The sequence below is a fragment of the Typopeltis vanoorti genome, chromosome 6, assembly GCF_054136105.1.
Source record: "Typopeltis vanoorti isolate ZY-2024b chromosome 6, IOZ_Tvanoo_1.0, whole genome shotgun sequence".
In the NCBI taxonomy this organism is placed as follows: domain Eukaryota; kingdom Metazoa; phylum Arthropoda; class Arachnida; order Uropygi; family Thelyphonidae; genus Typopeltis; species Typopeltis vanoorti.
Window position 1 is genome coordinate 146,511,695 of NC_143554.1, and position 21,823 is coordinate 146,533,517.

The window sequence follows — 21,823 nt, forward strand, 5'->3', positions numbered from 1 at the left end:
AAACAAACCACACTGAAAGAGGGTGGGGATGGCTTGCCTAGAAGAGACTACATATTGTGCAGTGCTGGTAGAATTTATTTTGCACTGAAATGTAAATGGAATTTAAAATTTGGTATGAAGGGTTATGTTAAGTCTTCAATATCAAATTTTAATGAATTCTTTATTTACAGGATGATCGTAAAGTCATGCAACCAAAAGTTTGAATTTTTACCAGTTGGTTCCAAATTGTTATAATTATTCCTTACACCACTAGATGTCACCATCATATTATTTCAAACTGTCAGAGACACCGAGTTCACTGTGATGTGTATACTTTGCTCTCAGTGTAGCTTTGTTCATTATGGAAGTGAGATGGGTTTTTCCCAGCTACAGCGAGTTTTCATTTTGGAAAGTTATTTTGCTAATCATTCTTATGCATATGTCACCAAGGAAATTCCCACGAAATATCTAAGTACAACAGTCCCTCAGAAGTCGAGAATAACAAGATTAACAGCATTTCTGGGAAACTGGATCTGTTGCAGATAGGAATCACTCCAGAAGACCCTCCATTTTGACTGACAATAAAATGGATAAGGTAAAGAGTGCTGCAGTAGTCTCCAACAAAAAGCCTCAGGAAACTTGCCATGCAATGATCAATGTCATACAGTAGTAGTGCTCAGAAAGCTGCAAGATCGTTACACCTTCATCATGTAAGAATGTGAGAATCATGCACTCAGTCGATCTGAAAGACCTAGATAAAGGCAAACAAATAACCTTCTGCAGATGGTTACACTCATTCGTTGAAGAACGTGGTATACAGATGCTTGATGCACTTTTCTGCAATGACAAGGCCTGGTTTTACCTCAGTGGTTATGTGAATAGTCAAAACAATGCGATTTGGTCATGTGGAAATCCACATGCTTTTCATGTAAAAGTTTTGCATTCTCAAAAAAATTGAAGTTTGGTGTGCAATATCAAACTGCTGTATAGTCAGACCCATTTTCTTTGAAACGGCGGTGAATAGTTCCATCTACCAAGACATCAGACAGTTCATGGCACTCATTGATATCAGTGAATGCCATTGTGGTTCCAGCAAGACAATGGCATGTGCCACACGTCAAATAGTACCATACATTTTTTGCACGAATTTTTCGTTGACTGTGTCATCTCGAAAGAATTGTAGCTCCAAGATCACCAGATTTATCACCACCAGATTTTTTCCTTTGGGAGTATCTCAAAGGATTTGTTTATCAGAATAATTCTCACTCACTGGATAAACTAAAAATGAACATTTCGACAGCAATTGAAATCATCAATGTGCAGGGGCTTCACAAGGTTTCATTAAATTGGGTAAAAAGAGTGAGAGTTTGCATTCACAAAGGAGGTGGCCACTTTTAACATATGTTATAATGAGGTTCCTAATCTTTTGTTATAAAGGTCCAATTATAACCTGTATTTATAGCTGTTTCATTTTTCATATACTTGTAATTAATCTTGAAACAGATATGTCATTTCTGGGCATGACTTTACAAGTTTGTTCTTAGTGCTTTTGAAACATACCTGAAATAGATTGAAAAAAACATAGAAAAGTTACTTATATATAAAGAGCCAATAGGCTTCATTTCGGAGATATAAAACATTATTCAAATTAAGGGGATATTAAATCCCACATTGTTTTAAAACTGAATAAGAAACTCGAAGATTGGAATCAGAGAGTTTCATGCCAAATATAGTAAACTATAAAAATATCGGCGGCCACTAGCGTGAGCTAATGCAAGTAGTCCTAGTACGTAGTACAATCTCGAGCAACTCACAGTAAAGATGGTAAAGTTCTGATTGCTAATCTTGGTATTTTCCATAATGTAAAAACACATTTCCTAGGAAATGTATGCTGTTATTACATTATGGTGGGAGGTCACTACCCAGACCGGTTTCAGCCTTTTTTTTGAGGCTTCATCAGTGAGTAGCTAGACCAAATAGATACCAAAGGGTATAGCAAAAAGAACTTATATACTCTGCTATATGAGTTATCAAACAGGTGCGATCAGAACTTTCCCCACCTTTGCAACGAGTTGCCTGAGATTGTACTACGTAGTAGGACTACTTGCATTAGCTCATGCTAGTGGCCGCTGATACTTTTATAGTTTACTATATTCAGCATGAAACTTAATTCCAATCTTTGAGTTTCTTATCTGGACTATTGTGCCCAGTTATGGGCACCAGGGTTTTTTCGTGATGGGGAGGAAGTGGAGAGGATCCAGAGACGAGTGACCAGATGATAGCAGGTCTGTGGAATGAACCTTATGAGAATAGGTTAAAGATTTGTGGGTTACAGAAATTGGTTGATAGGCGAAGGAGGGGTGATATGATTGAGACATTCAAATTACTGAATGGTTTCTATAAGATTGATCCAGAAGATATTTTTGAAAATATGACTGGTGGTGGGAGGACTAGGGGCCATGAATGGAAGCTGGGCAAGAGCATGGTTGACAAGGGTGTTAGAGCTAGGTTTTTTACTTGGAGAGTAGTGAATGAGTGGAATAAGCTTCCAGAGTCTGTTGTGGGTGCTACAACCGTGAATGAGTTCAAGGCAAGGTATGATAGATACTGTGTGAATGTCGAATAGTTGTTCTTGACATGATGTTAGGGCCTCCCTCGATGAGTCTGTCGACTCCTTGGAGTTGCACGGAACAATAATAATAATAATAATTATTATTATTCGGTTTTACAACAATGTGGGATTTAATATCCCCTTAATTTGGATAGAAAAGTTAGTTTTCTTTAATGGTGTCGTACTACTTAAAAAAAAAAAAAAAAATTCAACTTCTTCTTCAGGTAACTATGAAGACAGTCAGAGGAAGGCTACGTTCTTTATTAAAAGAGCCACAGTTCTCTGATGTGACTTTTGTAGTTGGCAAAGGTGAACAGAAAACAGTAGTAGAGGTCCACAAATTGATACTTGCAATTGAAAGTCCAGTGTTTGCAGCTATGTTTTATGGCCCTTTAAAGGAAGAGGGAGAAATACAAGTTACTGATGTTACTGCAGATGCATTCCAGATTATGCTTACGTGAGTACTTTCCTTGGATTGTTTGTACATAAATCAATCACATAGATTCTCTCTCTCTCTTTTCATTTTTATTTTATTTTATTTTTGTTATTAAATACAGTGTCTAATCTGATCTACATTTAGGGCTAGGCTTGCATATACATAGCCCTAAGTTTAAGCGAAAACTTATGATTATGGATTACATCTAAAAATTATGTACAAAATATTTGCTGCCTTCCACAAAATTTTTACTTCACCAGAAACTATATTCTTGTTTACATGCTTATTTTACCCACACATAAGCAAACATCATCATCATCATCAAATTCGTGCCATGTACCCTCAAGGGGTGTACAGGATATGATAGTACTACATGAAAAAAATTACATCATTACTAATTTCCTATCTACAATTTTCTCCAAATCAGTCTGTTACTTGTCAAGACTCCAACATTATCAGATCTTATATTTCTATCGTCTAAGGCACTTTGTACCGTATCAATCCACCTATATCTTGGTCTTCATCTGGGTCGTTTTCCTGCCAACCTGGCAGAGAACACTTGTTTTGCTAATCTTTCTTCACCCTTTTCCTTTTCTTCATAAGTGAACATTTATATGTAAAATACCTTGCAACTAAGTTACTTATGAAGTTGACTTCGCATAAGGTTGTTCAAGAATTGTGCAGCATAGCATATTCGTTGTTGTTGTCTTGTCCTTTGAGGAGTCTTAGATGTTGCCATGTGCTCCTTGAACTGCTTTGGCTATGTCGGTGATTTTGTTTGTGTAGAGCTGTAGTTCAGGATTAGGGTCTATTGCTTGCAAGGCTGCTGTAATTGCTGGAAAGGTAAAAATGTGAGTAGGTGTCAGTTCAGTCTTAGAGCAGTTGCTGCAGCTTCATCTGTATTGATTTTCATTCCTCTATAATATCCTGTTTGTAGTCTTGCTATCATGGTGGAGGTCTTTCTATCAGCATTGATTTCAGGAATTTGATGTTGTATCACTGATTTCAGTGGAATTAATCTAGCTTTTGGTAATGGGTTAGCATCAGCAAGAGTTATCATGTCAGTTTCTTGGTTGAGTTCTCTGGCCTATTTTGCTAATTTATCAGCTGCTTCACTGTAAAATGCAACTTTTTTCTAAACACTTTAGTTGATTTAAGAGTTGATGGGTTTCTTGTGTGAGCTTGGTATTGTCATTTTTGATTGCCTCCATCTTGTGTCACTGTAAATTATAATTCCCTCTGATTGTTGAAATGATGATAATTTTAAGTAGGCTTTGAGTGCCTTATTTATTGCATAAAGTTTGCTGGTAAAATTGGAAGCAGTTCTTCCAGATCCAACCTTTATTGAAAGTTTTTCACCTTTTGGGAGTAGAAGGAGAACACCGGCACTTCCATTAAGCATATCGGTATAGCAAATAACCTGTTTAGAGGATGAAAGAAGGTTGATAGTATTTAGGCCTTTTTCTTTGAGCATTTCTTTTGATTCTTTTTTTGTACAGAGTTTGGTAAAGTTTAGATTTATGGAGGTAAAGGACTGGAAAATAGAGGTTCTTTGTTTATGTGGGCATTTAGCTGATCAAGACCTATTTCCTTCTTGATAGTGCCATCATATTATAAAGTTGATGATCTGTGAAGTCTGCATTTTTGATTCCAATGTTCATAAGTTTTTAGGGAGATATGATCGCTTTGGTAGCTTCTGATATTATTAATAAATTTTATGGTGGCAAATTTTCGTCTGTCCTCCATCAGATCAAGCCCACATTCCTGTTGTGCTCTGTTGTTGTTAGTGGATGAGACTGCACCATTGATAATCTTGGACGCTTTTGCTTGTATTTTCTGATTTTTCCTTTACCGATGAAGCCAAAGGTGACCAGATAGGTCTTCATATTCCATTATTGGCCTTATTAGTGTAATTTTTGGCTTTGCACCCCAATTTGTTCCACAAAGCCTTTTCAGTATATTTAATTTTTTGATAGCTCTCTTGGAAGTATTAGAGATGTGGTGTGCAAAACATAATTCTTGGTCACGCATAATACCAAGGTATTTTGGTTTTGTGACTTTTTCAATTAGCTGTTGTCGATCATGACTTTGGGATTGTAGGAATGTCTATTTTTCCTCTCTGTACTAAAGGTGCTTAGTTTTGTTTTATCTGGGTTGATTTTGAGTTAAAGTTCATCTGACAATTTTTATAATCCTCTCATGGATTTGTTTAGAATGTCTTCTGATTCTCTGATTTTAGCACTAGTGTGCCAGATGGCTATATTGTCTGTGTAGCAAGCTACTTTTGTGTCTTCTGTAAGGTAGGGATGAATGTTATTGACATATAAAAGGAATAGTAAGGGACTGAGTACTGACCCCTGGGGAACACCAGCCCAGGTTCTCTGCTCTTTAGATATTGCTGCATTGATTCTAACCTTGATCTTTCTTCCTCCCATGAAATCAGCGATCCATATTAAAATGTTTCCCCTAATTGCGATATCATATACTGTTTGTATTAATTTTTTTGATCGAAACACAATCGAAAGCAGCAGTCATATCAAGAAATATGGCAGTTGTCTTTTTTGTTGGTTTTTCCTGAAATGAGTCTATTATTGTTTGGCAGAAGTAGAATAATTGATCTGTTGCCAAATGTCAGGCTCTATAGTCAGTTTGGTAGTAGTTAATTTTCTTTTTTTTTTTCAGCCAATGCATGAGCCTGGAGTGTATGATTCTTTCAGTAATTTTACAGAGTATGCTAGTTAATATGATAGGTCTATAGTTTTGATATTCTGCAGCATTTTTGTCAGGTTTCAGGATGGATACAGTAACTGATTTTTTTCCATTCTTTTGAAGTTGCCTGTTCGCCAAGAAGTATTAAGAATGTCCAGAAGTTGTTCTTTGGCGTTTTTCCAAGGTGTTTGACCATATGATGAAATATAAAATCATTACCAGGAGATTTATTAGGTGCAGTTTTCTCAATTGATGAATTCATTTCACTTAGTGTAAATTCTTCGGAGAAGATGAAAGCTCTGCCCATTTCTCTTGCTTGCACTTCCAAATTTCCTGCTCTATTTTGTGTTATATCCATTAATTTCTTTCTGGATTCATCAGTTTTATTAATTCTGAATTGTTTGTTGATATTGTCTCTTTCTGTAATCATTGAATCAATATTGTGATCTTTCCAGTATGGTATCGAGGTATTTTTCCATTTGCCTCTTGGTATTGATGTGTGAAGTAAGGATTTGTAATTTTCTGTCAAGGTTTCCAGAGACAGATTCATCTTGACAGAGGCTCTCCAAGATTTGAGTAAACCTTGTCCAGTCGGCTTTTCTGAAGTTCCATGTCCTTTTAATTTGCTGTTCTTGATCATTCTTGAAGTTTAGTGTTGTCATTATGGGTCTAGTCACTGATGGCATTTTTCATTGTGCACTTGATGCAGTGCTATAATTAATATCTGTGATGTCGATAGCAGGTTTAGTTCCCGTAGTTTTAGAGATAGACACTCTGTCCATTGTTAATTGTTGTGAGTTCCAAATCTGTAAAGAGGGCTTCCAATTGTTGTCTGCGAGTTTCACCAGTGGTTCTTCTGGCTTCTGCACAGAAACTCAGCGTAATCCATATGCTTAAGAATAGACGACCAACATTATCTCAGAAGAAAAAGATATCCTTGATGAACTCACTCTCATATCTCAGAACTTGGTAAACAACGGTTACCCAAGAAATATAATCAAAAAGATTCTTCATAGAAACCCTCCACAACAGCAACCTTATGTCACTAAATATACGTCATCTATCGTCATCCCTTATGCAGGCTCAGCGTCAACAAAAATTGAAAAACTCCTTAAGTCCTTCAACGTCAGAGTTGCTTTTAAACCGGTCAAGATAATATGCCATATTTTAAAATCGCCAAAGGACATTAATTCCTTCTTCAAATATGCAGGTATGTACAACATTCCATGTTTCTGTGGATTAAATTACATAGAGCAAACATCGAGAAGCCTGGAAATTCGAAAAAAATAACATGTAGGAGATGTGAACAACAACAGAACAGATACTTTAGGATTAGCCCATCACTTCTCGATCACTAACCACACCATCGATTGGGATAAAAGCTCCATGCCTTATATAGAAGAGGATTTTCGATGTAGAAACTTCAAAGAAGCTGCAGTTGTACTCCACTCTGGAGGAAATCTAAACAGAAATCGGGGAATAATTCTGAAAGACATCTGGAAAAGCCTAATAAGTTCGCTCAGCTTACCAGAATTTCATTTCGCTAAAAACTATATGACGCACTCAAACAATGACTGATACACCCTGTTCCATGTTTATGATATTACATGTCGGTTTAATTTATTTGACAGTGTTTACTCCATTCATTTTTACTAGCAAATGTTGAGTTCCATGTACCATTACACATGTCCTGAAGAAGCCAGACAGAGCCGCTGGTGAAACTTGTAGACAGTTGTATATATTTTTCAAAAAATCTCTGGTCAACTAATAAAGCCAATATAAAGGTCCAGTTTAATATTTAATAAGTGACCAAATACAACACAGAGTTGAAGAACTTTTGTGTTGTCCCATAGGATCCTGTCACTAGTAAACTCCATGTTCTGCAAGACTAGATTTCTAAGCTTGGAGGAAGCTTACGTATTTCATATATTCTGACCATCAGATGTTTACAGTATGATCAGCCAAGCCAAAATGGGAGAGGTTTCAGGATCAAGTAATCTCTGGCTCACTCCCAGGTAAGTCAAGTGTAGATGCTTGTCTTTTGTGGTAAGTAGGTAGGATTTGAGGAAGTCTTGTTTATTGGTTTGAAGGCTTTCTGAAATTAAAAAAAAATTTTAGGACGTTTTAAATGCTTTCAGATTCTCTTCGTATCTGATGTTAGCATATGGAAGTATCTGGGATACCAGTATTAACGTTTGAATCCAAGATGAGGCATTGATCAGAAGTTACAACATTACAACTTCCTAGCTGGAAGCCATTGCAGGCTAATATCATTCTCTGACATGCTCTATGTCTGTAGATCTGTGTGTTGACAGGACAGTTTAGGGATGAAAAAACCTTCCATCTCCATATGAGACTAGATAACTTACCTTTTAGACAAATATTTAAGTCAAATACATAAAGGTTCTTCACATCATAGAACGGAATTGAACTTCAGTTTTTTCTGACCAAAGAGCTTCATCTATATTGAGTGAGTTATGGAGGATCCTCGGTATCTGATGACAGACTATTAGCGGGAGAATAAATTTACAGTCTCTCCTATTTTGGCCAGATTGGTCATACTGTAGACATCTGTCGATTAGAACATGTGGAATATATCCGTTTCCTCTAAGCTGAGAAATCTGGTCTTCTGAAACATGGAGTTTCTACTAGCCATAGGATCCTGTGGGACAACCCAAAAATTCCTCACACAGGTTCTTCAAAGAACATTTATTCCAGTTGTAATTGGAATAACAGCTAAATATTTGTAAATTTTGGAACTAGTGACGTTGAACTCTTCCCATTAATCCTACGTTCATATTATAGCATGTCTGCGATGCTTAGGGACTGTTATTTATATATATGATTGCATATATAGTTAGCTCTCCCTTCAATTATCAAAATGGCAAGTTCTAATATCCATCCATCCACTTGGAACCCCAAAGAGCAATAAGTAAAGCTGAAATTAATCATGAAAATAGACATACTCTGATTTATGAAATGTCATTGACATGATACATTTCATATTAATTTCAGTTAAAAGTCATTACATTATTCACACTCAAAGTTATCATAAAATTTTATTTAACAGAATGTCATTAATTCTCTAAGTATCATTTGTGTTTGAATTGTATGTTTATATTAATAAAGTGTTTTGAACATACATGGCATGGTTGTTGCACTTGGTGTTGCATTTAAATGGCATTGATATTTGAAAATTAAACTACCATTCTTTCTGTTCTGAAATTCTGTAGATATGAACTTTTTGAAATGTTGGGCCCATATATGAGAGGTTGACTGATCAAACTATAGTACTTTATTGAAAGTTTATTTTTAACTTGGTTAGACTATAATAAATTTAGTTTAATCCTTTATCCAAGTGTGAGCAAACAAGGTTTGTGCCTGAAAATATCTTCAGGACTGAGGTAAGGTAGTGCAACACCAGGCGACTCGAAGCAAAGGTGGACCAAGCAAACATCCTTCCTATCTCAGTATCTCCATTGCAGATATGTATAATGTTATGCATTAAGGGAAGGACCACTGCCCAGACTTTCGACCTTTATTCTGATCTCGTCAGTGGGAGCCAGGCCCAGAAGTGGAGATACCAAGGCAGAAGCAATGGAGAGGTCATCTTTACCTATAGGAGTAGCCAAAAGGTGTGCCACTTTATTATTAAATTACTCTGGATTTAGAGAAAGATGTTGAAAGTTTCACTTGGTTAGACTATAATAAATTTAGTTTAATCCTTTATCCAAGTGTGATCAAACAAGGTTTGCACCTGAAAATATCTTCAGGACTGAGGTAAGGTAGTGCAACACCAGGCGACTTGAAGCAAAGTTCCCAAACTTATGGATGTCAATGTCCCCTTTGGAAAAATTAAAAGATTTCACGGCCCCCATCTGAAAAAAAAAAAAAATCCTAATACGTATATTATTGTAATATTTGCTTGGTCCACCTTTGCTTCAAGTCGCCTGGTGTTGCACTACCTTACCTTGGTCCTGAAGATATTTTCAGACGCAAACCTTGTTTGCTCACACTTGAATAAAGGATTAAACTAAATTTATTATAGTACTTTCGTACCGTATATGGGTAGAGGGTTGGGAAAGGAGAAACTTGTTGACATTTGATTTAAAAGCCTGTATATTGTATTCCTTGGGAAATGCATCACGGGGGAAGACTGTTCTACAGTATAGCAGTAGCAGGAATGAAGTAGGATGAAAAGAAACTTGTTCTGTGGGTTTCAGGGTGTACTGTGAAAGTATGTTGAGTGGCAGCTGTACGTGCTCCAATGGGCTTAGTACAGAGTGGGGGAATTATTGATGCTGTTTCAGATTAACATTTTCCATGGAAATATTTATAGAATATACAAATTGCTGAGACTAAACGTCTATGTGAAAGTAAGGGGAGTGAGTTGGTAAGGGATGGGTCATTTATCATTCTAATTGCTCTCCTCTGTATTAAGTCAAGCATTTTGAGGGAGCTTTTAGGAGCCCAGTCCAAATGTGAAAACAGTATTCAATAGCTGGGCGGATTTGTTATTTGTATAAGGTTAACAGCTGTTTAGAGGTGAAGTAACATCTTGAGCAAAAGAGAAATCCTAGTTTTTTGGAAGCTGAGGATGTAATGGTTGTGATGTGTTTATGCCAGGAGAGGCCTAGATGTCAAGGTAAATCCAAGAAGAGAAATATCATCTTGTCTGGAAATTTGCGTGTTATCAAAAATAATACTGGGGAAAAATTGTTCTTTTTTGTGGGAAATAAGACAGAACTGGGTTTTACTAGCTTTGAAGTTGACAAGGTTATCTGAGCCCCATTGGAGGATGGCTTGATGGAATGTTCTGTGGGTTGAAGTGAGTTGTGTAGGGCAATGCTTCCCAAACTTATGGATGTCAAGGCCCCCTTTGGAAAAATTAAAAGATTTCACGTCCCCCATCAGAAAAAAAAAATCCTAATACAGACATATATTATTATAATATTTATTGTATTTATATTCAATACAAAACATACACACCAAGCGTATTTCTTTCCCGCGCATTGCCACACCTGTGTACACTAGCAATGAAACATTCATTTAAAGCACGAAAAACTTGACCGTTTTAAATGAGTGCAAGATTTTGCATTTGTAAGTTTTTTTGTGCTTCTTATCAATACCTTTGAAATGAAACTTATATGAATAAGCATATATTTACTAATATTCATTAAGTGCCGAAATATTCAGGAAGCAAAATTTGTGAACCAATACCAATGTGTGAATTTTTCATTAAAATATAAAAAATAACAAAAAAGAAATAATAAATAAAAATGAAATGTGTTTCTTTTAAGATGAAAAATATCTACTTAGTCTTGAAACATTTTAAATATGTTTTCATTATTTCACAGCCCCCAAAGGGGCTGTGGCCCACAGTTTGGGAAGCGCTGGTATAGGATAAGGTTTTTCAAATGAAAGGGAGGAGTGCAATGTGCTGTCATCTGCAAAAGTATTGGGTTGGAGGTCAACTGAAGTAGGTCTCACTGACTCTCTTCCTTCTGATATACAGAAGGAAGAAGGTCAGGGAGAGAAGTTACTTAAAAGGAGACAGATTTCATTGCACTTATAATATTCAAATAATTCACTCGTTTCACTTCATAAGAGACCACAGTATTTGGTGCTGTGGGTTTTGAGTTATTGTTACTAATTCATGTTTCTTTTTTTTTTATTTTTTCAGGTACCTCTATACTGATGAAATTTCCATTCCATCAATAGATATGGCAATTGAAGTGTGTTACATTGCAGAAAAATATCAAATTCCATTCCTTAAAAAGACTAGTGAAGAATATTTATTGAAACACACAACAGTTGAAAGTGGGTGTATCTGTAAAGTATATGAATTTGCAATGCGCATGGATCTGTCTGATGTGATATGTAGTTGTTTGAACAAAATTGATGAGCATACAGAGAAAATTATCGATTTAAATGATTTTTTAGATTGTCACCAAGACACTTTAAAGTTTATTGTTAGTAGGGATCAGCTTGCTATTGAATCAGAATATTGTCTGTTTAAAGCTGTTTACAAGTGGGGTTTAAACCATCTTGCAGTACAAAAAATGGAGCAAAATAATGAGAACTTAAGGAATATTTTATGGCCCATTTTACACCTCCTGAGATTTTCTCTGATGTCCCCAAAACAACTTGCAGAAGTTGCGGAAACAAAGTTATTCACATTTGATGAAATTGGCCCACTGTTATGTAGAAGCCTAAAACATGACACAAAATTTACAACTTCTGCACCTATCAATACCTCTATAGAAAAACCAAGACATTATGAATATTATGGAATCTGTGATGTCATGATAGTTGATGAAGAGAAAAATGAATCTGAAGAAATTGCAGCAACTGAAATCTCCACTGATTTAGACCATACTTTTAGTACTGATAAGATTTGTTTTACAGTTGAAATCTTACAGGGGCCAGTGATATTTGTGGAGCCTTTTTTGAATATAGAAATAAATGAAGAAGGTGAGATTTATGAAAACAAGGAAGTTTATGTAAAGCCACTTTCTGCATCAGATATTAAGGAAGTTAGATGTGAGAACAATTCTCTTCCTTCCAGTGGAGGAATGACAATCTATGCAAAAAAAGGAGAAAAATTTCGAATGGCTGCTTTATTTGATGAACAGTTTTTGAGATATTCAGATGGAACTTGTACTGAAAAGAAAATCTATACAGATTATTATCGTGGCTTTAGTGTAGAGACAGAAGGGAAATGGATAGTGAATTCCCTTACTTTTGCATTATATATTAAATAACATTGAATAACTATCATATGCCATTTACAAGATGCAATAATTAAAATAATGGCACTTTGAAGGTTGTAAATATATCCTCATTTAATGTTATATATACAGCATATTTTAGTAACATTTAAATAGAAATTTCTTTTTCCCAGTGTTTGAATGAATGCTTTCCAGTTATGTTGAATGTGATAACCTGTGTATAAGGTAGTTCTTCGTAGTTATCAGCAAATATAGAATTTATAGTTTGTGGTGTACATTATTGAGAAATAATGTTGCATTACATTATTTTTCATGATGGTTATTCTGTATATCAGTCTGAGTTGTGTATGTATATGGAGAGGGTGAGCTGCACCAAAAATATATACTGAATTACAGTAGCACACTCAGGATTTAATCTAGGGTGGGGGTTGAGTAGACGATTTGAGAATACACACTATGCATTGCATACAGCCTATGACTGAGCATCTGCAATGATCGCTAATTCATAAGTGGTTTGTTTAGAAATAGAAGACATGACACAGCATAAATAAAATAAAATAAAAAATTAAGTTTAATTAGGAAAAGATTTTTGGAAATTTTTCTAGTGTTTTTTTTTTTTTTTTTTTTTTTTTTTTCCTTTTTCTTTGAAGGAACAGGGCCCTATGCCCTCCCTCTGGGTACACCACTGCTGAATTATCATAATGCTAATTTCACTGACTTCTCCCAACCACTCACTAAAGCAGCATTTCCCTGACTTTTTTTTAATCACAGAACACTTTTCATCTCACATTATATTTACAGAACTCTTATATTCTTTTGTGGTTATTTGGTTTTTAAATAAACATATAATTAATGCCCAAATGCATTTTAGTTTAGAGAACAAAATAAAAATTACAAAAATCAGTTGAAGATTGAATTCTACATAAGAAAATATATATACATATCAAAACACAAATCATGATTCATAAAATGACAAAAATTAATTGCATTTAAATGGAAATGGTGTTTCTGGATGTTTTAATCAAAAGATTCAAATCAAAATCAATTGTCATTAATAAAATCTCTAGTAGTAGGACACTGGAGTATAAAAAGTAATAAATAATTGTGAGTTAGTTATTTGGATATTAATGGTTATCTACTAATGAAATATTTTTTTTATTCACATACCTTGATTAATGATTTCAGAAAATCGATTTTGGGTGTTGGTTTGCTCACCATTTGAGAACCAGTTTATTTGATTTGTATCAATAGAGGAATGAGTTAGTACTGACACTTAGTAATCATTAAAATATGATCAAATGGTAAAAACATATATAGGAGAGGAGTGGGCAGAATATTGTGAGCTAAGAGTATTTCAATGTTGCTGCTTTAAGCATTAATGACTTACACATACCCTGGCTACTTTAGGGTTAACAGTATACAGTAATTAGCCCAATCTGTGCTAATTATTATTTTCCTGAGTTGGTTGTTGGATATGAGCTACTCATCTTCTTAATATATCCACATTTACTACATTATGTTAGGGCACAAATAGCTAAGACAGGAAAAGTTTACATAAGTATAGTCATACTATTATATTAGTCTCCGTGGGCAGCCGAGCACAGATATTCAGCAGGATAAACTTAGGACCAGAGTTGGCCTATTCTGACAGCCAGAAACTAGTAATTATTTGAGAAAGAGGGAGGGGAGATATTCTGTCAACATAGGGAACATTCCTCAGACCACTCACCAACTTAGTCACTTGCCTCTGAATCTTCTCAACCACTTTCTCATCTCCAAGTAATCCAGGTGACCACACCTGAGTACAGTAATACAGATGTGATGTATCAATGCTTTATAAATAGGAATAATAGCTTCTTTATCTCTGCATGGTAGTGTCTTCAATAACAAAGTAATCCTATGAGCTACCTTGGACACTAGCAATATGCCCTCTGAACTCTCTATCTGACAACATCCCTTAGCCTCATCAATTTTCTTTGGAGTACAGTACCATCAATGTGGTACACATCTTATAATCTTTGTATCACAAAATACGTAAATTTACCCTTTTCCACATTAAATTGACATCCATTATGTTTAGCCCATATTGTCAACCTATCTAATTCATCCTGCAAGCTCTATACATCATCTTGATTAATTATTACCCTATCCAACTTTGCATCATCAACAAACAATTGAATATCTCACTTCAGACCATTTCCTGTATCGTTTTTGTACAAGATGAACAATAATGGTCCAAGCACAGAGCCTTGCAGCACACCACTGGTCACTTATTTTATCCTGGACTCTGTTCTCATGTCCACATCAGCTGTACAGTAGCGAGAGTATGAAGCGCCTGTGGCAATAGTCTAACTTGCACTCCCCCCAACCCCAAAATGACAAATTTTGAAAAATTTAAATGTAACAAGTTAAATTTTTATTAAGTGCAATATGTTAAATACTTACTATTAACTCCATCAAAATGTGTTGCAGAATTTGTGGCGTATTGCCGAAATTTAAAAATACAATATAAAATAGCGGACTTTTATATCTACTTATTTATGTTTTGTGCCCGTGGCAGGTGCCTCTTTCACCACACCCTCGTTATGGCACTGCACATTAGTATAATATAATATCTATTCCCATTAGTTCCAATTTACATAATAGCATTCCATGGGGTATCCTGTCAAATACTTGAGCAAAATCCAGTATCACTGTGTAGTCATTTCCCTTGTCCAACTCAGCTGTCACCCTTATAAAAAGTTAATAAATTACTAAGGCAAGACCAACTTTGAACGAAGCCATGTGTTCCCCAAAAGAGTATTATACGAGGGTGGTATGAAAAGTTTTCGGCCTCAACCATAGATGGCAACACTATTGGCAAGATTTTTTCTTTCTAAGTTGGTACATCTGTCATAAGCATCCATGTGAAATTGCGAGCCATTCTATCAAGCAGTTTTTTAATATATATCATCATCAGCCATTATCGATCCACTGCTGGATGAAGGCCTTTCCAAAATTACTCCAACACTCTCCATGTCACTCCTGCAAATCTGATGATATCATCAATCCACCGTGATTTAGGTCGCCGTCGTGGTTGTTTTTCCTCTCGTGGAATCCAGTCCAGTACTTCAGATGTTTCACTCTTCCTATGATGTCAGAGACTGGCTTGATTTCTTATCCATGTATTCCTTTTGTGATCCAATCTTGTGATACCAAGCATACTTCTTTCCATACTAAATTGTGTTGTTCTTAATTTTTGAATTTCAACCTTTCTCTTCAGGAATAATGGTAGTTGGCTTTTGAATATTGAATGCAATTTTCCAAATGCTTTCCACCCAAGCATCGCATACCTTTTAATTTCATTCATGATATTTTGCTCCATTGATATCTGTTGTCCTGAGTATATGTAATGATCTACTTGCTTAATTTCCTCATTATTGATTTTTATTATTTCTGGTTGGACATAACTTGGGTCTTCTTTTGGTTTATCTTTACGCCTACTGTTCTGCTAGTAATTTGGAGCTCATGGATAGGAGTCTGTAATTCATGTGCAGTTAAAGTAAAGATAACTGTCGTCTGCAAAGCGTAAATGGCTTAAATATCTTGCATTTATCTTCAGACCTTTCCCTTCCCAATCAAGAAGTTTGAATATTTCTTCTAGGCATGCTGTGAATAATTTTGGAGACCCTGTCTTATACCTTTCTGTATTCCCACAGTAGAGATGTTTTCATTGAAATGAATTGGTGTATGCTGATTTGATGGTTCGGATGTAGGGCTCCTCCACTTGATGGTTTCGTAATGCTTTAAATATTGCACAAGTTTAAAGTGAATCAGAGGCTTTCTCATAGTCAATAAAACCAAGACATAGTGGTAATTGATATTCATTACGCCGTTCAATAATCTGCTGTACAACTTGAATATGGTCCATTGTACTAAAGCCCCTTCGAAAGCCTGCCTGTTCTTTTTATTGTGCTAGGTCCAGAGTCGCACAGATTGTATTAACTAACTTTTGTAAACATTTTGTAGACCACTGATAAGTCAGTAGTTCTTCAAGTCTCTATCTCACCTTTTTTATGTATCAGAATTAGGGTAGCCTTCTTCTATGTTGGTACATAATTTTTCTTCAGGCACAAAGTAAATAGTTTTGCTAAGCGTTCGTAGATTATTTCTCTGCCTGTTTTTAGAAGTTCAGCTATAACCATCCTCACCTGCAGCTTTCCCATTTTGGAAGCTTTGGATGCTCTGCATAACTTCTGATAGAATCTATGGTACTTCAGCTGTGTTGTAGTTGTCTTCAATTCTTTTTGCTATAGCATATTTATCTCTGATGATGGTCCTGTCTTGTAGTTTGGAACCATCTGTTTGCTGTTTGGCTTTTTTGAGACTGGTTGTTTTCAGTTGTTTGTTGTATGAATTTACAATTGAATTTTCTTAGTTCTTCTATGATACGTTTTGTGATTGTTTTGCACAATTCCGTTTATTCGATTTTATTCTGTAGGTTAACTGATTGTTTCATTTCTCTTCTTTTCTTCATAAGCTGTTTTGTTTCTTCGGAGAATTTGTCTTGTTTCTGTTCTGTGGTACCAGCTATTTTAAGTGAGCATTGTAAAAGGTTTTGGATAATAATGTCATTACTTTCTGAGCATTGTCATCTATAATAAGATGTTTAATTCTATTGTTTAGTTTGTGTTGGAATATATATTTTTTAATGTTGAGTTTGTGTACATCTATGTTTTGCTTTGATTTCCCAAACATTTTCTTCTTTCTTTTTGGTAGTTTATTTGAATTTTACTGCATACCATACGATGGTCATTTCCAATGTTGAAGATGTTTATAACGGAACAGTCTTGAAAGATGTTTTCTTATTGCTGAGGATAAAGTCAATTTCACTAGTTTCCTCATTGAGCCTTCATCGGAATGTTGAATTTTAATTTCTTCGTCAGTATGGCTTATTGTTGGTGCATAGATTTGGACGATCTTAAGAGTGTATCTTCGAGATTTGAACAATACTTGCTATTCGATCGGATACACTGTCAAATTCTATTATATGTTCTTCAGTTTTTTTTTTTTGTTGATCTGAATCCAACTCCACTGATTCTTTATCTTCACCTCTATAATATAATATGTCTCCATTTTTTTAATCGAAGAATTTCTTCACCATAACGTTCGCACAGTCCAAGAATGGCCTGTTTTAGTCTCCAGTTCAGTTAACCATGCTTCACTGTTTAGAGTCCTACTGTTTAATGTTCCAAACTCTAGTTTCCAATGGCAGCATGATCTGGTTACCGGGGAGTTAGCACCCTCTGCCTTCATGTTTAACTGCCTACTGCCATAGTAACAATCCAGCCTCCAGGGAATAAGGGCCATTTTATTTCTGTCGGATTCATCTTAAAAGGTTAGGCCATTAATTCACCATGCTGGCCAAGTGCGGGTTGGTAAGTTGCAATATTTTCACATGGGATCGCCAGTCCCAAAACCACTGGTCCACTGCTCTTTATTCAATATATTCAGAGCTGCCCTGATATTCAACGGATGGTAGTCAGGGTTTTACCCCCATCTTCCACCTAGGGGATGTGCTCGGTAGAAGTGGAAGCCCCGACTTTTATATATATATATATAGCTATCTGAAGCAAAAGTGTTGCCTGTATCCCTTGAAATGGATAAAATTGAGTAGTGTGCGGTTATAAAATTCATTGTAAAACGGGATAACGCAAAAAGAAATTCATTCGAAGTTCATAAAAGATTATGGGCACTTCGTTTTGATAATTAAGAAATAGGATGCCGAATTTAAACTGAAGGACGTCCAAAAAGTGTAACAACACCAGGAATCGTTTAACAAGTGCACGATATGGTATTGGATGACTGGCGAATCAAAGGGTGTAAAACTGCTGAGACTACAAATATTTCAAAAGAATGTGTAGGATGGGATGTATTTTGCAGAGTTGCAAATGAGAAAGCTTTGCCAAGATGGGTGCCACACTCCCACGAAAATCGGAACAGTGCTTAGAGCGTTTTAACAAGAATAAAACTGATTTTGTGCGTTGCTTTATTACTATGGATGAAACTTGGATTCACCTTTACACACCAGAATCCAAACAGCAGTCAAACCAGTGGACAGTTGGTTGCACAGTGCAAAAGAAGAGAAAGTCGGTTCCATCAGCAGGCTAGTTCATGACATCGGTGTTTTGGGATGCTAAAGGCATTTTGTTTATTAATAATCTTGAAAAGGGTAAAACAATAACTGGAGAATATTATTCTGATCTTTTAACCAGACTAGACAAAAATATTCCTGAGAAAAGACCTGGTTTGCAGAAGAAAAATCATCTTTAATCAGGACAATGCACCTGCCCACAAAGGTGTTTTGGCAAAGGGAAAAATAGGGATCTGCACTATGAATTGTTGGAACATCCACCCTGTTCCCCAGATTTGGCTCCTGCTGACCTCTATCTTCCCAAAACAAAAACTCTTCCTCGCTGGTCAGCGTTTTTCTTCGAATCAAGAGGTGATTGCAGCTGTAAAGGGGTATTTTGCAGATCTTACTGAGAACCACATTTTCTACCAGAAAAATCTTCATTTTCTGGTAGACTTGTGCATTCACTGAACCTTTTGTGAATTGTAAGGGACCAACACCATGATACGATATGTAACCCCAGATCATCTAATTGGAGGAGAATTTGACTGTTGATACCAGATTGGGTTGAAAATTTTCCCAATAGTCTCCTGTGTGTCTGCCATCGGTGCTCTGCACGTTAAACGTTTCCTCGTCAAAAAAATGTTCTGATCTCTGTCGAATGAGTTTTCTCCTGACAGTTACTGAACTTGCCACAAATCCCGTTTGTTCTTCCAAGTCCCATTTCAGTTCTCTCGAACGACGCATGGCGAATTTTGAGGTAGAGCTGCTATATAACTCGATCTTGGCATGTTTGTAGCAGTGGCATTCTTCCTATCTCCTTCCTTTCAGCAGATCTGGTTTCCTTCACTTTCCACAGCAGTAGAACCACAGTAGATTGGCTACAGGACATCCTTTTAGTTATTTTACGAGTGGAATAGCCTTCTCTGTTCAGAGCTTGAATCACACTTTTTTTCTGCGAGGTGTTAACTGCATGCAACTAACCATAGCGATCTCAGCACTAAAATGCAAAAACTATCTCTTGCTGTATAATTATATAGCATTAAAAATTGTGATGCAATAGCAGTTATTATTATATTATACAGAAACCCGTGGGAATGATAAATGTTGCAATACAACGAAATATCTAATGATAAACCAATGAAAATTTCCATTTAACTAAAAGCATTTATGTAAGGTGATTCAGTTTCTATGAACATGAGTGTGTGTGTGTGTGTATATATATATATATACTGTATATATATATACTAGGGGGGGGGCTCTGCTCCCTATGGTGCCCATACCCCGAGTTCTGGGCTTGTAGGCCGGTTCTCCTTGAATTCTAATGACTCGAATTTTGAAGACTCGACACTCAGGGAGCTACCTTCTCTTGTCATTTCTGCAATCTTGATATTAGATAACTTACTCGATCAAAAATATGTCATAATAATTTATTGAAATTAAAAACTACGACTTCCGTGTTATTTTTAGTTTATAATTTTAAAAGGATATAAGAATTTGAAATTCTAACATATCACATTAAAGTTGGATAAATTCAGAAAAGAATGATATCAAACATATATATGTAGGATTTAAAATAGGCCCGATTTAAAACGTGAACACATATTTATGCAATGGGAACAAAATGTGTACCTGTTGTCAGTGATTTATTATTAGTGGGCATATTAGTTTACAGTTGTCGAGCATAGACCGTGTCGAAAAGACCTGGGATTGAATCCTGTCTCTGGGATGATAAGAATTTATAAGGCTTTTCTGAAAGTGAATTAGCCGGTGTCATACGAATTAAGGCAGTGTTTTTCCTTAGGAAATTCAAATCTTTCAGCCAGCAAACAAACAAACAAAAAAGAAAAACTAGGCGAAGTAATTCATATACAAAATGTATTCAGTATGCATAATTGGCGATTACGCCAACAAGCCCTGAAAACAATAGTATATTATACCGGAGCTATTATACTGCTGATGACGTGTGCCTCACTCGCGTGTAAGGAGGCACAAAATATAAGAACATTTGAAAGAATCCAACTTAAAATCCCACAAACATAATCAGGATACAGGACAATATCTTTTGATGCAGTTTGCCTTATACTGTTTTTAACGCCGTTTTGATTGAACACACACACACACTTAAATATCCTTAAATGTGTTATCACCACGAAAATGCATGCAAATGCTAGCAGTGATCGAAAACTGCAAGAGTGTATTCTTCGCTATGGCAAATGGAGTTACCCAGCTACGAAAATACATAAAGGAAAGTTGAAGCTGTGAAGAATATAACATTGAAACCGATAGTAGCAAAACGGAAATAAGCGACAGATGCTCTTGACTATTCTGCCAAGGGAAAATCGGTACACAAGAACGTTGTTTTAAATTCCATCCCGGCTATTCAAATCAAGCTGAACAACTGGCCATTGTCTTCTCACTATCAAAAAGTCAACCCTTCTCAACAAAACAGTATATATAGTAGTTTATAACGATAATAGGATCACTACAGGCGGCATCTAACGTTAACAAAACAAGTAAGAAACCTCTGGTAAGGTTTTATTCTGTAGAGAGAGAGAGATGGAATATTGAGTTCTTTGCGTCAAGACCAGGAATTGGTGCAAATGGGAGAGTTTAAACGTTTAAGTGCTATGGAAATTTTACAAATGAGTTATACTTCCGCAGGAATGAAATGTAACTTTGTTGAAGAAGAATACAGAAAGTCGAGAAACAGTTTAACAGCAATGAAAGAATCCTTACCAACTGTTGAAAGAAAATTCAGATGAAAGCTGATAATTTCTCTCCAGGACCAAATAAGATGACACCAAACATTATTCACATCACAGATATTCTGTTGAACCACCACGGCATATTTGTAGTTGACTTATTTAACAGATCATTGACCATGTTATTTTGACCAAGAGTTATTCGAATCTACTACCTGGATGACGTGATACGAAACATAACTTCAAAAGAGATCAGTGGCCAGTTTCAAAACAAGGATTTAAAAATTATTAAAAATTCTCCAGTTTTTCCATCAGGAGTGATTTTCAATTGAGGTAACATATATTAAATTGAAAACGAGATTATTAATAGTCGAGTAACTGGCAGCCCAATCACTTATTTTTGTAGGGTTAAAGGAGCTCTCTGGCTACTCTCTTTGTGGAATAAATAGGCATTAGAAGATTTATTTATTAGTAGACTAGCATGACTATAACGTGATGTGTAAAACAAAAACTTAAAAATTAAGAAAATATTAATTCAAA

At 35.7% G+C, this 21,823-nt stretch overlaps 2 protein-coding genes across 5 annotated transcripts in view; one reads left to right on the forward strand and one right to left on the reverse strand.

Moving 5' to 3' along the window:
* The window catches only part of LOC150106037 (BTB/POZ domain-containing protein 2-like), a 120,479-nt gene that overhangs the window by 93,193 nt on the left and 5,463 nt on the right, over positions 1–21,823 (reverse strand). The window lies entirely within an intron of this gene.
* Positions 1–21,823, forward strand: part of LOC150106038 (BTB/POZ domain-containing protein 6-like) — a 70,466-nt gene that overhangs the window by 19,257 nt on the left and 29,386 nt on the right. Inside the window, exons 2-3 of one of the 4 annotated variants that reach the window (XM_090393773.1) lie at positions 2,815–3,047; positions 11,419–12,623. The exons of 1 other annotated variant lie outside the window; for it this stretch is intronic. In XM_090393773.1, the coding sequence (XP_090249899.1) occupies positions 2,821–3,047; positions 11,419–12,499 (1,308 nt within the window). In that variant the 5' untranslated portion in view covers positions 2,815–2,820 and the 3' untranslated portion in view covers positions 12,500–12,623. Of the gene's footprint in view, positions 1–2,814; positions 3,048–11,418; positions 12,624–21,823 lie in introns of those variants that run through there. 2 more of the 4 variants (XM_090393774.1, XM_090393775.1) reach the window with 2 other exon arrangements.